Below are 18455 nucleotides of genomic sequence, written 5' to 3' on the forward strand. Positions count from 1 at the left end.
TACTTTTAAAAATATTTAAAGATTCTGCATTCACTGCTTTTTGTGGAATTCCAAAGACACAACCTTTGAGAGGAAAAAAATGTTTCCTCATCTGTTTTAAATGGGCACCTGCTTATTTTTAGATTCACCCATAAGAAGAACATGCCTTTCAACATTCATCTGGCAAAGTTCTTTCAGGATCTTGTTTTAATTAAGTCACCTCTGACTTTTCTAAACTCCAAAGGATACAGCCTGGCAATATCTAACATTTCCTCATGAGGAAGTCCACTTATTCCAGGTATTAGTCTGGTAAACCTTCTCTGAATTGCTTCCAATGCATTAACATCCTTTTGTAAGTACAGTGATCAGTATTAGACCATAAGATCATAAGACATAGGAGAGGAAGTAAGGCCATTTGGCCCATCGAGTCCACTCCGCCATTCAATCATGGCTGATGGGCATTTCAACTCCACTTACCCACATTCTCCCTGTAGCCCTTAAGTCCTTGTGACATCAAGAATTTATCAATTTCGGCCTTGAAGACATTTAGCGTCCCAGTCTCCACTGCACTCTGCGGGAATGAATTCCACAGGCCTACCACTCTCTGGCTGAAGAAATGTCTCCGCATTTCTGTTCTGAATTAACCCCCTCTAATTCTAAGGCTGTGTCCACGGGTCCTAGTCTCCTCGCCTAATGGAAACAAATTCCTAGCGTCCACCCTCTCCAAGCCATGTATTATCTTGTAAGTTTCTATTAGATCTCCCCTTAATCTTCTAAACTCCAATGAATACAATCCCAGGATCCTCAGCTGTTCCTCGTATGTTAGACCTACCATTCCAGGGATCATCCGTGTGAATCTCCGCTGGACACGCTCCAGTGCCAGTATGTCCTTCCTGAGGTGTGGGGACCTAAACTGGACACAGTACTCCAAATGGGGCCTAACCAGAGCTTTATAAAGTCTCAGTAGCACAACGGTGCTTTTATATTCCAACCCTCTTGAGATAATTGACAACATTGCATTCGCTTTCTTAATCACGGACTCAACCTGCATGTTTACCTTTAGAGAATCCTCAACTAGCACTCTCAGATCCCTCTGTACTTTGGCTTTACGAATTTTCTCACCGTGTAGAGAGTAGTCCATGCTTGTATTCTTTTTTCCAAAGTGCAAGACCTCGCATTTGCTCACATTGAATTCCATCAGCCATTTCCTGGACCACTCTTCCAAACTGTCTAGATCCTTCTGCAACCTCCCCACTTCCTCAGTACTACCTGCCTGTCCACCTAACTTTGTATCAACGGCAAACTTTGCTAGAATACCCCCAGTCCCTTCATCCAGATCATTAATATATAATGTGAACAGCTGCGGCCCCAACACTGAACCCTGCGGGTCACCGCTTGTCATCGGCTGCCATTCCGAAAAAGAACCCTTTATCCCAACTCTCTGCCTTCTGTCAGACAGCCAATCCTCAATCCATACCTGTAGCTCACCTCGAACACCATGGGCCCTCACCTTGCTCATCAGCCTCCCGTGTGGCACCTTATCAAAGGCCTTTTGGAAGTCTAGGTAGATCACATCCACTGGGTTTCCCCGGTCTAACCTACTTGTCACCTCTTGAAAGAACTCCAACAGGTTTATCAGGCACGACCTCCCCTTACTAAATCCATGGTGCTCTTCCAAGAATTTAGAAACCTCATCCTTAATGATGGATTCTAGAATTTTACCAACAACCGAGGTTAGGCTAATTGGCCTATAATTTTCCATCTTTTGTCTTGATCCTTTCTCGAACAAGGGGGTTACAACAGCGATCTTCCAATCATCCAGGACTTTCCCTGACTGCAGTGACTTTTGAAAGATCTCAACCAACGCCTCCGCTATTTCCTCAGCCACCTCCCTCAGAACTCTAGGATGTAGCCCATCGGGGCCAGGAGATTTATCAATTTTAAGACCTTTTAGCTTTTCTAGCACTTTCTCTTTTGTAATGGCAACCATACTCAACTCAGCCCCCTGACTCCCTTTAATTGTTGGGATATTACTCATGTCTTCCACTGTGAAGACTGATGCAAAGTACTTATTAAGTTCTCCAGCTATTTCCTTATCTCCCATCACTAAGCTTCCAGCATCAGTTTGAAATGGCCCAATGTCTACTTTTGCCTGTCGTTTGTTTCTGATGTATTGAAAGAAGCTTTTACTATCATTTCTAATATTACTGGCTAGCCTACCTTCATATTTGATCCTCTCTTTCCTTATTTCTCTCTTTGTTATCCTCTGTTTGTTTTTGTAGCATTCCCAATCTTCTGATTTCCCAGTGCTCTTGGCCACTTTATAGGATGTCTCTTTTTCTTTGATAGATTTCCTGACTTCATTTGTCAGCCATGGCTGTCTAATCCCTCCCCGGATAATCTTTCTCTTCTTGGGGATGAACCTCTGTACAGTGTCCTCAATCTTACCCACAAACCCCTGCCATTTTTGCTCTACTGTCTTCCCTGCTAGGCTCTGCTTCCAGTCTATTTTCGTCAGTTCCTTTCTCATGCCCTCATAATTACCTTTATTTAACTGTGACACCATTAAATCCGATTTTGCCTTCTCTCTTTCAAACTGCAGACTGAACTCTACCACATTATGATCGCTGCTTCCTAAGTGTTCCCTTACTTTAAGATATTTTATGATGTCTGGTTCATTACATAGCACTAGCTTGTGGGCTCCATGGCAAGCTGTTCCAAAAAGCCATCCTGTAAGCATTCCATGAATTCCCTTTCTTTGGATCCACCGGCAACATTATTCACCCAGTCCACCTGCATATTGAAGTCTCCCATGATCACCGTGACCTTGCCTTTCTGACATGCCTTCTTTATTTCCCGGTACGTGTTGCGCCCCTGGTCCTGACCACTGTTAGGGGGTCTGTACATAACTCCCACTATGGTTTTTTTGCCTTTGTGGTTCATCAATTCCACCCACACAGACTCCACATCATCCAATGCTATGTCATTCAGTGCCATAGATTTAATTTTGTTCTTAACTAACAAGGCAACCCCACCCCCTCTGCCCACCTCCCTGTCTTTTCGATAAGTTGAAAACCTTTGGATGTTTATCTGCCAGTCCTGATCCCCCTGTAACCATGTCTCTGTGATGCCTACCACACCATAATCATTCACACTGATCTGTGCCATTAGTTCATCTGCTTTGCTACGAATGCTATGAGCATTCAGGTAAAGTGCCTTAATGTTAACTTTCTTATCATTAGAGATATTGTACACAGTACTCCCGATGCAATCTCACTGATACTCAATATAACTGAAACATAACCTCCCTATGTTTTGCTCTCAATTTCCCTTACAATAAACTGTAACATTCTATTAGCTTTCCTGATGACTTGCTGTACCTTTATACTAACCTTACATGTTTCATGCACAAGGACACCCAGATCTCTTTGTGTGCAAAGCTCTGCACCTTTCACTATTTAGATAATGTGCTTTTTTTAATTCTTTCTGCAAAAGTGGGCAATGTCACACTTTCCACATTGTACTCCACTTACCATATCTTTGCCCACTCATTTAACCTATCTACATCCCCACATTCCTTCTGTACACTTCACAATTCACTTTCCTGTATATCTTTGTGTCATCAACTAATTTAGCTTCCATATTTTCAATCTCTTCTTCCAAATCATTTATATAAATTAAAAAGGCTGCGGGTCCAGCATCAATCCCTGTGGCACACCACTCATGACATTTCTCCAGCCGTAAAAAGACCCACACATTCTTACTTCCGGTTAGCAAGCTAACCTTCTATCTATGCCAAGCCCCGACACAAGGAACTTTTGTTTCTGCGATATCTTTTGATGTAACACCTTATCCAAATGTTTTCTGGAAATTTAAATACAATAAATCTGCTGGTTCCCTTTTAATTACAGCACATGTTACTACTTCAAAGAACTTCAGTAAATTAGTTGAACTAGACTTCCCTTTGACAACATGATGTTGGCTCTGTGTGATTACCTTGAACTTAAAATATCAGGCCAACTGGCCTATAGCTTTCTACTTACAGTCTCCCTAATACATAAAATCAGCTTTCTGCTTAAAATAGTTTGGAACTAAACCATTAAGCAGAAGACCAATGGGATAGATTCTTCACAAAAATGGGAATGATACCTTTGACATTCAATCAGAAAGAAAGGTTGTTGAGGAGCACAGGAAGACTGTACAAGGTGCATCTCCTCAGGTTAAATTTGACAAACTAACCATCAAGTTGTAATATTTAAGACCAAAGATAAAGTGAACTTGGGCTACTTCAGGCTGAAAGGCTATCAAAGGAAAAGGAATAGCCTTCCAGGATATTGATATTTAATTATGCACTTTCAATCTTGTTTCCATCTTCAAAATAAACAATAATGAGAAAGGTCTGTCAAAAGTTTTTTTCTATTTCAAACAAAGGGTTAGAAGAGACAATGTATGAGATAATGAGAAAGAGATAATATTGTGTGAGGCATAAAACAATGTAAAACAATGTAATTAAAATTGTAATTTAATTTCTTAATCTTAATTAAGTAATTTTACCCAGGTGACTGTGTTTCTTTTGGCAGACTAACATATGACCTGAAATGACCTTATATCAGTCATAATTACAAGGATTGCCATGGTGCAGTGGTAATACAGTGGTAATATAAGAGTTTCAAGTTCTACCTGCTTCAGAGATGTGTAAAAACAACATCTCTGGACAGGATGACGAAAATATATCAACAGCAGTCATCATGAGAGGCAGGAACGTGTGGCTTCTGCTAGCTGCCAAAGGGTCAAGCGATGCAAGAACATCTATAAAGGTATAATGTGCAGAAAGCAACCCTCCCACCTCCCCTTCCCTGCCTGGTTTAGCATGTTCAAAGGTAAGAAGGCTGAGCAATGTAATAGTATCAGCTCTTGATGGTAAGAAGACCTTTCCAATTTTTTCCCCTCAAGCTTTAAATGGAGACAACAGAATCTTGCCATTGAGCAGTCACTATCTTATTTCCATGCAACTTATTGAAGCCCCGGCTCACCTTATTTACAAGCCACTTTCTGTTCTTTGTTTCTACATCATGAAACAAAATGGTACAAATTCCTGACATATAAATCAGGGCATGCCTAGCTGCTGCAATAAGCCAAATGCTTGACCAGGCCATCACACAATGCTTCCTGAGTATGCCCCTGCAAAATCCATAGCCACCATCCTCTTCAAACCTACATCCGCACAAATCAGCAAACCATCAGCCTCACCACATCATGCCAGCTCTCTGACCAACTCTTACACCAGTTCAACCCTTCAGCTTGAAGCTCAGGGACATAGATAACTTGCAGATCGCTGATGCACAAAGACAAATATTAATCTCACGCCTCTGGGCAGGATCTCCCTTAAAGCTTGCGATGTTAGCACTAACTTACTCTGCACTTACTTGAAGGCTACCAGCCTCTGTCTGCTTCATATTGTTTTTGTTGCACATGATCAATGACTTTGGCACTGATTTAGGGGATGCAGTCTTTGTATGGCTCACATTACTCTCTTACACCTGTGGCTGCAAAACCAGCCATTAATAGTAAAATAATAAGAAAAACTTGTAGCATAATTGATCAGCACCTTTCAATCAGAGCATAACTCGTGTTTTGCAAGAAAAGTTGTTAGAGAAGGGATTAATTGATGCACTTAGATATGTGTTTGTACCTTTCGTGCAGCTTGCTGAAAGTGTTTGAGAGCCCTATGTCGAACTTGCCAGGGATCATTAGAATAAGGGTCAAATTCAGGGACGTGGCTTGGAAGCTGTAAGGAAATAAACAAGAAATCAGAAATTTTTAAGTTGGCCACATTCATTTCTGGCAATAACAAAGTTGATTCTTCGTTGGCATTTTTGCACATCATAATTGTACTTGAGCATCATTATCTTAATGTAATTAACAATGAGAATAATAATTAAGATAATTCTCTGCAACTGCAAGACTGTGTTCTTGCAAGTATCATTATAAAAACTGCTGTACAGATTTATTTAAATAGTCATTAAATATAAACATATAATACATGAAAAATTATATCATTTTACTTTTTCTCTTTTTATATTCTGCCCAATAAACATCATTCTAAACTAAACACAGAATGAACATAGAATTTATTAAGGATTGGGAAATTTCAATGTCCATCATCAAGGTTAGCCCAATTGCAGACATAGTTAGTGAGGGCAAAATAACGTGACCTCATCCTCACTCACCTTCCTGTTATGGATGCATCTGTTCAAAAAAGCATTGGTAAGAGAAACAAACACAAAGTCATCAATTGTATTGTCTGACTAAAATTGCACTAAATTATAGATTTAGAACAGAAAGGAGCTCAGTGGTTAGCACTGGTGCCTCACAGCACTAGAGTCCCAGGTTCTATTCCATCCTCGTGTGACTATCTGTCTGGAGTTTGCACATTCTCCCTGTTTCTGTGCAGGTTTTCTCCGGGTGCTCCGGTTTCTTCCCACAGTCCAAACATGTGCAGGTCAGGTGAATTGGCCATGTAAATTGCCCTTAGTGTTGGGGGCATTAGTCAGAGGGAAATGGGTCTGGGTGTGACTTGTTGGGCCGAAGGGCATGTTTCCACACTGTGGGAACCTAATCTGTAAAAAAAGAGCCATCAACAACAGCAGAATTGTATTTCACCACAGTTTGTACCTTGTGTTACAACACCATTATGGGCCAGACCCTCAAAATATATCAAGAAGGTAGCCCAGACCCTAACTTTGCTAGTTGTTTTAAGCAGGTGGAGAGTGGATATTCCAGGAGAAATGCAGCTGGTCAAACCACTTAGTTTATTTACAAGATTGCCAAATGAAACACAAACAGAAGAGATCAGAATACAGAATAACTTAACCAATCTGAAAACCAGAAAGATTATCCCAACTTAATGATGCTGTTCCCAATACTGGCAATAATTCCCATCAACACCCCTTGGCACAAAAGGTAAAATCAAACATAGGTTCTTCCAGAAGCGAAGTCAGAGAGAGACGAGCATGAACCTGCTTCTTTGGACAAAGTGAGGAGTACAGATGGTGGGGATCAGAGTCGAGTGTGTGGTGCTGGATTGGAACTGTTAATCTGGTCCAATCAGGGAACTCATATCCAATGAGGTCCACTTTGCTGACCTAATTTAAATCTGTATATTGCTCCCCTCAGAGTCCGAGGATACAAGCCGGTTCTTTTTTTTTAGCTCTTCCTGGGGCATTTTAGCACTGGATCAGTTTCCTCCAACTCTGCCTCTGATACAGGCAGTATGTAATGCACTGGAGCTCACCTCTTATGTCTGGAGCACCTTGGAAGAAATTAATTCTCCTGTTTCAGGCAGCAAATGCATTGAGGCAGTGATATCTATTGTGTCCATCTCAGTTTCAGAGGTATCTTCAATGATTGACGGACAGAGAGAACCCACGGGTTCCAGAACTGCTGGGTAGGCAGTTGAGGAGCCAGGCACATTTTGCTCTCCCATCATTTGCAAGTTTGCAGCTTTCATGTGGTCCATGTGCTTGTTCAGGATCATCGCAATGTCATTGGACCTCACCTCACCTCAGCCATGCCTCTAACACATGCAGGGCCATTCCCCTAGTTCCTAAACAAAATTTTGTTCCTTGGAGTAAACTGTCTCTCTCACTTAGCAGAGTCTTGTGTCCAGCATTGGTGTTTCTGTCATATCACACTCCCCCTCCCCCCACAAGGTCCAGGAAAATCAGATTTAACTGTGTGGAGTCTTCGCCCCCAGTAGCAACTCTGCCTCAGCTATTCTTGTGGTTGCCTGAGGGGGGGCCTATAATTAAATAGTAACTGGGACAGTTTGGTGTTTAGTGAATCTCTAGGCTGTTTCTTTGGGCTTGCTTTCAAAGTTTGGATTGTTCTTTCTGCCAGACCATTGGATGATGGATGGTATGGAGCTGTCCTTATATAAGGAATACCATTCAACTTTAGGAAATACTCAAATTACCTGCTGGTAAAAAATAGCCCATCACCTGTGACCAACACTGCTGGGAGTCCATGTATTGTGAAAGATGTATGCAGTTTTTCTGTCATTGTCCCCATGTTTGATAATTGAATGCTACGTATGTTCAACCACTTTGAGTGGGCATACAAACTTACTGAGAACATTGAGCCTATGAAAGGATCTGCATAATTTACGTGTTACCAAGTCTAGAGTTTATGTGGCCATTTCTACAAATGTGGCAATGTTGTTCGTAGTAATTTGTGTCCCTGTTGGAATTCTGAATACTGTCCCACCAACACAGCTATGTCCGTATCCAATCCTGGCCACTGCACGTAACATCTCACCAACACCTTCATTTTGGAAATCCATGGAGTTCAGCCAATACCTGACCACGACCTTTGCTTGGGCCAATTACTCTTGCTCCCAACCTTTATATGCCAACCGCTACTGTGATTTGGTCTTTCCAGGTCCCCGCATCACCACCAGCTATTTCAGTTTTGCTAGGACCAGATCATTCTGTGTCCAAACTCTGATTTTGTCAGCTGAAACTGGAAGTCTCCAGCAAATTTAAAAGCATTATGGATTCTCCTGCTACCAGGGGTATATGTGCCAACAGAGGGCAGCTGAAAGCATCTGCATTTGCTACTTGGCCTCCTGGAAGATGTTCCAAACTGTAATTATATGCATTTAGTATTACAGCCCACTGCTAATTTTGGCCTGAAGCTATTTGGGCGTCACTGCATTGTCCTCTTTTAAGTGGACCTAGCAGGAGTTTGTAATCTGTTATTATTACAAATTTATATCCGTAAAGTTATGGTGGAACTTCCTGACTCCAAATATGACTGCCAAGCCTTATTCCTATATCTGAGCATATTTACACTCTGCATGAGCCAATATTGCATACACTATTGTGCATTCCTCTCCATTGGGCTAGCTATGAGCTAATACTACCCCAGTGCCACAAGGCGAGATACCGCATGTCAATACCAGATCTCACTTGGGATCATTGTGTGCAAACACCTTTAGAAGGTGATCATTGTTTTTTTCTCTTCTTTGAAAGCTATGGCTTGGCTATGCGATCATTTCCATGGCTGCTCCTTTTTAGGAGTTGATGCAAAGGTGCCAGGATGGAGCCCAGATTATGTATGAACTTTGTGTCATAGTTCACCAGCCTGAGGAAAGATCTAAGCACCAATACAGATGTGGGAGCCAGGGTACATTTGATCGCCCTCACTTGATCTTCCATTGGTTGTAACTCGGTCTTGTCAACTCCGTAGCCCAAGAAGGTCACTGGAGGTGCCTGAACACTCATTTTTCCCATCTGAGGCATATATCTGCCTGAGAGAAATGTTTAAGGACTATGTCCAAGTTCTTTAAGTGCTGCTTATTGGTCTTCCCTTTTATTAGCACATCATCTAGATAAATGGCAATCTGGGTAGACCTTGTAAAATGTTCTCCATCGTCTGCTGAAAAATTGCATAGGCTGAAGATACCCCAAATGGTAGTCTCATATATTAGTACAAACTTTATGGGTATTAATTGTAGCATACTTCTGGGAATCCTCCTCTAATTGCAATGGCTCATGTCACTTTTGTGAAGGACAGCCCCCTTGCTGACTTTGCATACAAATCCTCTATGTACTGGATTGGGTATTTATCCAGCTGCAAAAACCAGTTTACCATTTGTTTAACATCGCCACAAAGACCCATCAGTCTGGTCAGGTTTGATGATTCCTTTGCTTTCCAACCTTCAACCTATGATTTCTGACTCTACTTTTTCCCATAATGCAAATGGTACTAGGTGGGCCTTGCAGAATCATAGAATTGCTTCCTGATCAAAATGGAAGGTAGTCTTGGCCTTTGGCTCCTTTGATAGTTCCCTGGGCCTTCCTGAAACACTTCCTAGTATTTGGTTAGGACTTCACTTAGGTAGCAATTATCTAATCGAAAAATGATGAACCAATCAAGGTAAATATTTCTCAAGCAATTTCACCACATTCAGCTTGGACCCAAGCCTTTAACTAAATTCAGTGGGAATTGAACCAGCTGTTTCTCATATGAAACCAGAACCAAAGTTGCACTCTTAATTTAACTGTTGCCCAATATAGATTCTCAGTCTAGCTGAAGTCTTGAATAAACTTAAGGGTTGGACGCCAGAGTGAATTTTGTTAAAAACTGGTTCTGCCACCACTAAAATGGCCATGCCAGTATTGACCTCTAACAGAGCATTTAACCAGGTATTTATTTTGTTTGGTTCTGATGTGGATGTTGCTAAGCAGACCAGATATACACAGATGTTCTAGGGTGTGCACTCTCCTGGATACTGGCTTATGAGTTCTCTTACTCAATTTAGGTCCAGTGGGACTCTTTTGCTATCTCAAGTCCGCAAACCAGCAGCAACTACAATGACTTGCTGGAATGGATTCTGCAGAAAATGTTAACTATTTGTCTGAGGCTTGGTTTTGTTTTGGGGCTTTGCTGTGAGTCCCTCTGTTCAGGATATGTTCTGAGTGAGCCCACGGAATAGTCTTCATTCAAGTGGTGTTCCCTAAGCTCAGTTTGACTGGTGAGGGTGTTCACTTCCAGCAGAATACCCTGCAACTCATGTGCTCCACATGCCGCATTTTCCAATGATAAAGCCAATTGTAATGTTTCTTTGAAGTCCAATTGGGCTTCAGCTACATGCATGGTTACATCATTAACCCCACATACCAAATGGTCTCTCAGCATCTCATTAAGGTTTAAACCTCTGCCAGTCATCTTAACCTCATCAAAAATCCCAATATGGATTCCCCTGGTTCTCGAACAGCTAAGTAAAACCAATAGCTTCTCAGAATTAGAGGCACCTTAGGATTATAATATTCCTTAACTAAATCTGTCAACTCTTGAAACACTCTGTGGGTCGATAAACTGTCAGGAGAATTACTCATTCCTTTTCATCTGACCAATGTCATGTGCCTGGAAAAATAATACATTCTTTCCACATACTGGGCACAGTCTTTGCTGGCAGGATTGAATGAGTCAAGCTTCCCAAGTAATGGCATAATGTCAGAAATGCTTACCCTAACTCAAAGATTACTGTTGTTGTGAGCAAATCTCTTCAGGAGCATGCTTTTCTCTCATCATGACTGAAACAACTCCACAGAGGCTGGTATCCCATCACCACGTTACCATTAATTTATACGTGGAGTGTCATTGAACTGTCAGAGCCAGTTCTCAAAATGAACAGATCCTCTGACAATCTTGATAATATCCTGGTGCCAGGGCTCCCTGATTGGGGCTGTTAATCTGGTCCAATCAGGGAACTCATATTCTATGAGGTGATCTGGCTGACCTCATTACAGTCACTACAATGGGTGTTTCTCTTAAGCCAAAGAAATGCCAGATCCTTCTAACTGAAACTTAATGCAGTATACTGTTTGCTTCATTTGCTTGTAAAAGCTATTGTAAAAGCTCCTACTGCAGCTATAATCATGGTGAAATCACTGCTCTTGAACCACAGCTGAGGGGAATTGTGGAGCTGCTACTTCCATGTCACTATGAATATTGGAAGCACATTAGTAAGCTGTTGGTAATCACATGTAAAGCAGTAAAAGCACTCTTTGAGAGAAAGTATTTGATATCCATGGTTGAAACTTTTGAGTTCAACTAATAAAAAGCCTTCAGCTTGTCAGTTGCTTGAATCAGCTTTTTCTGCTTGGCACTCACCTCAATGACCAAGGCAAGTTGCTGATGCAAAGACAGAAATTTTTGGAAAAACTCAGCAGGTCTGGCAGCATCAGAGTTAACGTTTTGGATGCAGTGATGCTTCTTCAGAACTGACACATTTCATGACTGGAAAATTCATAATTCACAGTTAAGGCAGCTAATTATTGGCTTTTAAGAGATCTTAAGTTTACACAGCAATGGACATTCCTGCTCTCCTTTAATTTCATCCTGGAGAAAGTCAGTGCACAGTGATATCACATCGAGATCCCTACCCTGTCAATTCATAGACTTTTTAATCCCGTTCATCTCTTCCTCTTCCTCCAATGGTCCAGGAAAATTCACTGATTAATCCTGTTTCTTTCTCCACAGATGCTGTCAGACAGGCTGATTTATTTCCTGCATTTACTGTTCTTTATTTCCAATAAATAATCTCTTCTGAAGGTTATCAAAATGTGATCATTCTGAGGCATTCGTCTTGGCTTTACATTTTCGTACAGAAAGATAAGTGTCTGCATGGATTCCTTTTATCACCTCCACTGCCAGCAAATTCTGTCAACACTTTATAAATTTTGATTTTCTAAATTGTTCATTAGAAATCTCTAACTATACCATGCTGGGACAAGGAATCTAATTTTTATTTTATTCTAGTACTTATCCATAAATATTGTGTTCTTTTATGATTGATTTCTTATTTGTATTAAAATATTGTTTTGATTCATTTAACAAAAACATTGGATGGCATTCTTTCCTCTTCAACTATCTGCCCAAATGGAATTCTGCTGTCCAGCTGGCAAAAAAAGACCCAAACAGAATGATTTGTACAATGTTAACTGTGAAAACTGAACTCACCTGTCCAATGCTACGTAAAACACGCTTCAGCAAGACCTTCACTTCATGCCTTTCACATTCTTTTTCTGGCATAGGAACATCCAAATGTATCTACAAAGTGAAAACACCAATATTATTACCTATCTTAGACATTCTAGGCCATGGAAAACACATTCAGATTAATTCTGAATGGAGTTACTGTATGGATGCTTAATGAAAACACATACAGATGATTTTCTTTCTGCATTGAGAGGATCTCCAAGCCTCCAAATTTAGCAACATAGTCTAATTATTCAGATACAACCTTATTGTCAGGACTTGCAGTCTAATTAATAGCCATATTGCTATATGAACAGAGTAAGATAATAATCTGGCAAATGAAAGAACACATCAACTGAAATTTAGTAGATGCTATAAAATATGAAAAATGCTTGAAATAATTCCTCCATGAACCACCTCCAATAAAAATATAAAGCTATCTATTTGGAATGGTTGAACATTTTCATAATGGATTATGGGAAGCCATTTCTCTACTTTAGCAAATAAGATGGCTTTGATTATGATCTGCAATATTATCTACCTTCAATCAATATGTCACTTCTATATAAAGACCTTAAATAAGCTGCCCTTTGAACAGTTAATAAAATATCAGTTAGTAGAAAAAGATACATTATATGAGTCTTCCTGCCTTCTCCTGTATTGGGCAGTAATGGTAAAAACAATGACTGCAGATGCAAGAAACCAGAGTCTAGATTAGAGTGGTGCTGGAAAAGCATAGCAGTTCAGGCAGCATCCGAGGAGCAGTACTGCTCCTTGGATGCTGCCTGAACTGCTGTGCTTTTCCAGCACCACTCTAAACTGGACCCTTGGGCAGTAATGGGGTTTGGCATTTGTTCTTCAGATACTGACAGCTCTGTCTAATGCTAATGATATTTTTCATGAATAAACATAGAAATCAGACTACTTTGCTGCCGGTCGAATTGGAGCTTACCTTCATACATTGTGTAGATTTCATTTGATGTGGTTACCTTTAGTGTTATTCATTAACCTGAAACTCAAATATACTAGCCATATAAGTACTGTTGCGCAAGAGAGGGTCAGAGGCCAGGAATCCTGCAGAATATAACACACCTACTGACTGTCCAAAGCCTGTCCATCATCCACAAGGCACTAGCCAGGAATGTGATGGAATTTTACCCACTTGTCTGGATGAGTGCAACTCCAACAACACTCAAAGGGCTTGATCAATCCAGGACAAAAGATTTGCTTGATTGGTACCACATCCACAAACATTCACTCACTCCCTCCACTACTGACACTCAGTGGCAGTAGTGTGCACCAACTGCAAGGTGTATTGCAGAAATTTACTAAGGGTTCTTGGCACCTTCCAAACCTAAGACCCCTACCATCTAAAAGGTCAAGAAGCAAATACATGGAAACATCACCACTAGTTTCTCTCCAGGCCACTCACTATCTTTGGAAATATGTTGCAATTTCTTCAATGTCATTGGGTTACTATCCTGGAACTCACTACCGAAAAGCATCGTGGATTTAGTAACAGCAAATGGAATGCAGCAGTTCAAGAAGTGAGCTCAGCCCACTTTCCAAAGAGCAGCAAGGAAGAATAAAAAATGCTGGTCCAGCCAGTGACATGTACATTCTATGAATAAATTTTTAAAAATTTAGAAATAAAAATGGTGACTTATCCTTTGACTTACTATTCTGGAAGAACTCAAATTGTTAACTCTGTTTCTCTCTGCGCAGATGCTATCAGACCTACTGATCTTCTACAGCACTTTCTGGTTTCTTATTTTTTAAAAGTTCTGTGATCTCAGGCACATTTAATTAAAAATAATTGGCCTGAAATTCTGATTGGGTCAATATGGACTGAGCAAGAACAAAATTTTATATAGAATCCATTTCGTCCTGATTGTACCCTTTCTAAACTAGGTTGAGTCGGACAATCCAGGGTTCAAACTCTTCCGTGTTATAATTTATGTAACCTTGTTTTATTGCAGCAAAGGCACAATTTCCTCAAAACTTTGTTCAGGATTAATGGTTGGGAAGTCAACTTTAAGTGAATCACTTTGTAAAACAGTTCTGTTTTGATCTATTTGTGGCTTACCATGTTAGTCCTCCCTTCAGACCATTTTGGTCTCACAATCATTACACTGTACTGTTCCAAAGATATTCAATGTGCAGTCATCTACTGTGAATATAGACTTCAATGATTTTATGCTGTAGTTTTTTTACCTCATTTTAAATCTGTTTGAACTTCATATGAGTTTTTCATCCTTTCTACTTGTTTTTGAATTTATTTCATATTATTCACCTTTAGTTATTCACACATCCTTTTATGGTGAGGTGGCTCAGTTGATGAGAACTGTGTTGTTAATAGGACCTGCAGTAAGGTTTCATTCCTTCTTCTAGATGAGGGGTTCCTACCTATTCTCTTTGCATTGTAGAGTCACAAAGTCATATTGCATGGAAACAGACCCTTTGGACTAACTCTTCCATACTGACCAAGTTTCCCAAACCAAACAAGTCTCACTTACCTGTGTTTGGCCCAAAACCCTCTAAACATTTCCTATTTATGTACCTGTCCAAATATCTTTTAGATGTTGTAGCTGTCTGCATCTACCACTTCCTTTGGAGATCCATTACAAACCTGAGAGCCCTTTTAAATCTTTCTTCTCTCATCTTAAAATTTGCCCTCGCGTTTTGAACTCTCCCACCCTGGGAAAAAGACCATTGCTTATCTGTGCCCCTCATGATTTTATAAACCCCTATATGGTCACCCCTCAACCGCCTGTGCTCCAGTAAAATAAGTCCCAGCTTATCCAGCCTCTCCCTATAACTCAAACTCTTTAGTCCTGGTAACATCTTTGTAAATCTTTTCTTCACCCTCTCCAATTTAGTAACATCCTTCCTATGGCAGGGCAACTAGAACTGTGCACAATACTTCAAAAGTGGCCTCACCAACGTCCTGTACAACCTCAACATGACATCCCAACTCCTATACTCAGTGGTCTGAGCAATGAGGACAAACATGCCAAATGCCTTCTTTACTACTCTGTCTACCTATGACGCAACTTTCAATGAACTATGTACCTCATTGATATATCATGGCTGAGAGATGTCTGGGAAATCATGGTTAACAATATTTGTTCAGTGAGGTTCCTACATGAAGAAATAAATATTCTGAAGATTAGTCACTGTTGAAATGCAAGTCATTGCCAACTAATCCGTGTACAGCTGTTCCCACAAACTCTAATACAATAATGACCAGATAAATTTCAGAATAGAAGATATACATCTTCTTGAGCCTATATCTGTTCTCAGTGGGAGTAATTCAATTAGTTCCATTCTTTATTTTTTCCTGCAAGTTCCTTTCCTTTCGGGTGCTTAACAAATTCTCCTGAGAGTTACAATTGAATCTGCCTTCATTGGACTTTCAGGAAAGCATTCTGGATTCTCATTACTCACTGTATCAACAAATGGTTCTTTAACAAATCACTATAAATCTCTGTACCCTGCTTTTCTAGACTTCTGCTCATGAGAACAGTTTCTCTCCATCTATTCTAATTAGACACCTCATGATTTTGAACATTTATATCAGATCTCCTTTCAAACTTCTCTTCTTCAAGCAGAAGAATACCACCCTTTCTAATTTATCTAAGTAACTGAAGTCTCTTTTCCTTGTAACCATTCTGGAAATCTATTCCGCATTGTCTCTAAAGAATTTACATCCTTCATAAAGCACAGTGCTCCAATTAAGGGCTTTTGAGAAGATTGCGAAGGGCAGGCTCAAAGTCTCACTTGCCCTGGATACATATCATAACAATCATACTAACTCTCACAGGGATTCAGTCGTGGCTGAATCACTGGTCCAAAAAGGCGGAACATGACTTCTGTGATTTTGTACTCCATGGCGTCTTTATGAAATTCCGAATACCATCTGCTTTTTAACCACTTTCTCAACATTCCTCCACTTTTAACAAGTTGTGCACAAATACTTCATATTGGTATTCCACATTGTATCTTCAGAGAGGGTTCTCAGTGGTGGTCCCAACGCGCAGACGATTTTGGATGAATCACCTCTATTCCCTTGTTTGGGATCCTTGTACAGCAGTCAATTGTGTAAGAAAGACCATATGTCCCTTAGAATCCATCTACAGATTTCTAGGAGTGGAGTGAAGAGTTCCAGCAGCCTGGACTGGCAAAGGATGAAGGTGTGGCAACTGCCAGGAAAGTGAGAGTAAATATACAGGAAGCTTTTGTTTTCATTGAGGTCTTGGTGAATGACGATAGAGCGAAAGTCCTTCCTGTTGATTATCTTTCTTGGTTGTCAGTCAGTGCTTGATGGTCATTAGGTACAAAAGCAACCGGGGAAGTCCATTGACAGAAGAAAAAGCTCATGTTCTTTGTGCCTATAAGGCCCCTGTTTGTTTGGTAAAGACATACCATCGAGTTCTCACAAAAAATGTCAGTGACTTCTGGAAAAGGCAAAGGACCTCCTGGATGCTTTAAAATAGACTGGCTGGCTTGAATAATACGGACAATAATGTTTATTTTGTTTTTCTCTGTATTTTGTCTGGTTTACCTGGTCGTCGGAGGATTTTTAAAATATCTGTGGTGGTCATAATTTATTTTTTCTTTTTCTTTCTCTTCTCCCTTCTCTCTCCCCTCCCATTATTCTTTTTTTTTTCTTATCATTTCCATTTGTTTTTCGCTCTTGGTATGGGCGGAGGATGCGATTGGAGGAGGCGATGGCGGGGGGAGGGGGCAGTTATATATTTCTGTTCTACCAGGAGTGCCTAGCGTTACAGTATGGATGGGACGGGTTTAGTGCCCACTTTCAACTTTCTTGGTGTAAGATGTATGTAACTCTTTCTTACTTTGTGTTGTCTGGGGCTGGGACATGGCTTCAGCTAGAAGAAGCCATGAAGGAGTTAATAGGCAGTATGAGCGCCCCCTGTGGGCAAGGGGGAAAGTCTCCTTTCATTTGTGTTATATGTTGGTCTGTTGTAGAAGTAGCTGTTAGAAGTTTTGATTTGGAAGTTGTATTTTTTAATTTATATGAACTGTTTAATGTTTTCACTCGGTGCGCTATGAGTGGGGTGCTTCCTCCTAGGGGGTCACGGATTGTCTCAGACGGCTATGGCTAGCCATTCATTTAAATGGAGTACTTGGAATGTTAAGGGAAGTCATTCACCAATTAAAAGAAAAAAGATACTTTCAAGCCTTAGAAAAGAGAGGGTCGATGTAGCCTTGCTGCAAGAAACACAATTAACCAATAAGGAGCACTTGCAGTTGGAGCAGGGAGGGTTCGCACAGGTGTTTTTCTTATCCTCTAAAAGAAGAGGAATTGCTATACTCATCCAGAAGACTATCCCATTTCAACTATTAGACCAAATTAAAAAATGAATATGGGAGACTTATGATTCTTAAAGCTTTAATACATGAAGAGGAATATGAGATTTTGAATGTATTTGCCCCCAATACATCCCCACAAATTCTTAACAGATGCGCTTTTCAGATTGATAGCGCTTGGGGTGCATCATACAATTATAGGAGGAGACTTTAACTGACGTATTGACCCCAAAGTGGATTTCTCAGGGCCTTGCAGGTACATCCCCGCAATCCAGGCAGTTGGTGGACCTGAACAAGGAGCTGAGGTTGGTGGATGTGTGGAAATGTCTTCACCCCAAAGGTAGGGATTTCACCTTTTTCTCTAATCCACATAACTGCTCTCCCAGAATTAACATGTTTTTTTGTCCCATCAACCTTTTTGAATTCGGCGCTGTCATGCAGAATCGGGAATATAGCCATTTCCAATCATGCAGCAGTGTACATGGAGGTCAAGGCCAGTGGTAACGGGACAGGCTCACAGCACTAGTGCATGGATCGTTTCCTCTTGAAAGACAGCAAGTTTATTGAGTATTTTTCATGGAAATTTAAAATATTTT

At 40.5% G+C, this 18455-nt stretch overlaps 1 protein-coding gene across 1 annotated transcript in view; it reads right to left on the minus strand.

Moving 5' to 3' along the window:
- Positions 1-18455, minus strand: part of cfap221 (cilia and flagella associated protein 221) — a 212631-nt gene that overhangs the window by 70162 nt on the left and 124014 nt on the right. Inside the window, exons 13-14 of the mRNA XM_072578328.1 lie at positions 12508-12597; positions 5672-5767 (exon numbers count right to left, since the gene is read on the minus strand). Coding sequence (XP_072434429.1) covers positions 5672-5767; positions 12508-12597 — 186 coding nt within the window. The remainder of the gene's footprint in view (positions 1-5671; positions 5768-12507; positions 12598-18455) is intronic.

Source organism: Chiloscyllium punctatum, chromosome 10, assembly GCF_047496795.1.
Source record: "Chiloscyllium punctatum isolate Juve2018m chromosome 10, sChiPun1.3, whole genome shotgun sequence".
Classification (NCBI taxonomy): Eukaryota; Metazoa; Chordata; class Chondrichthyes; order Orectolobiformes; family Hemiscylliidae; genus Chiloscyllium; species Chiloscyllium punctatum.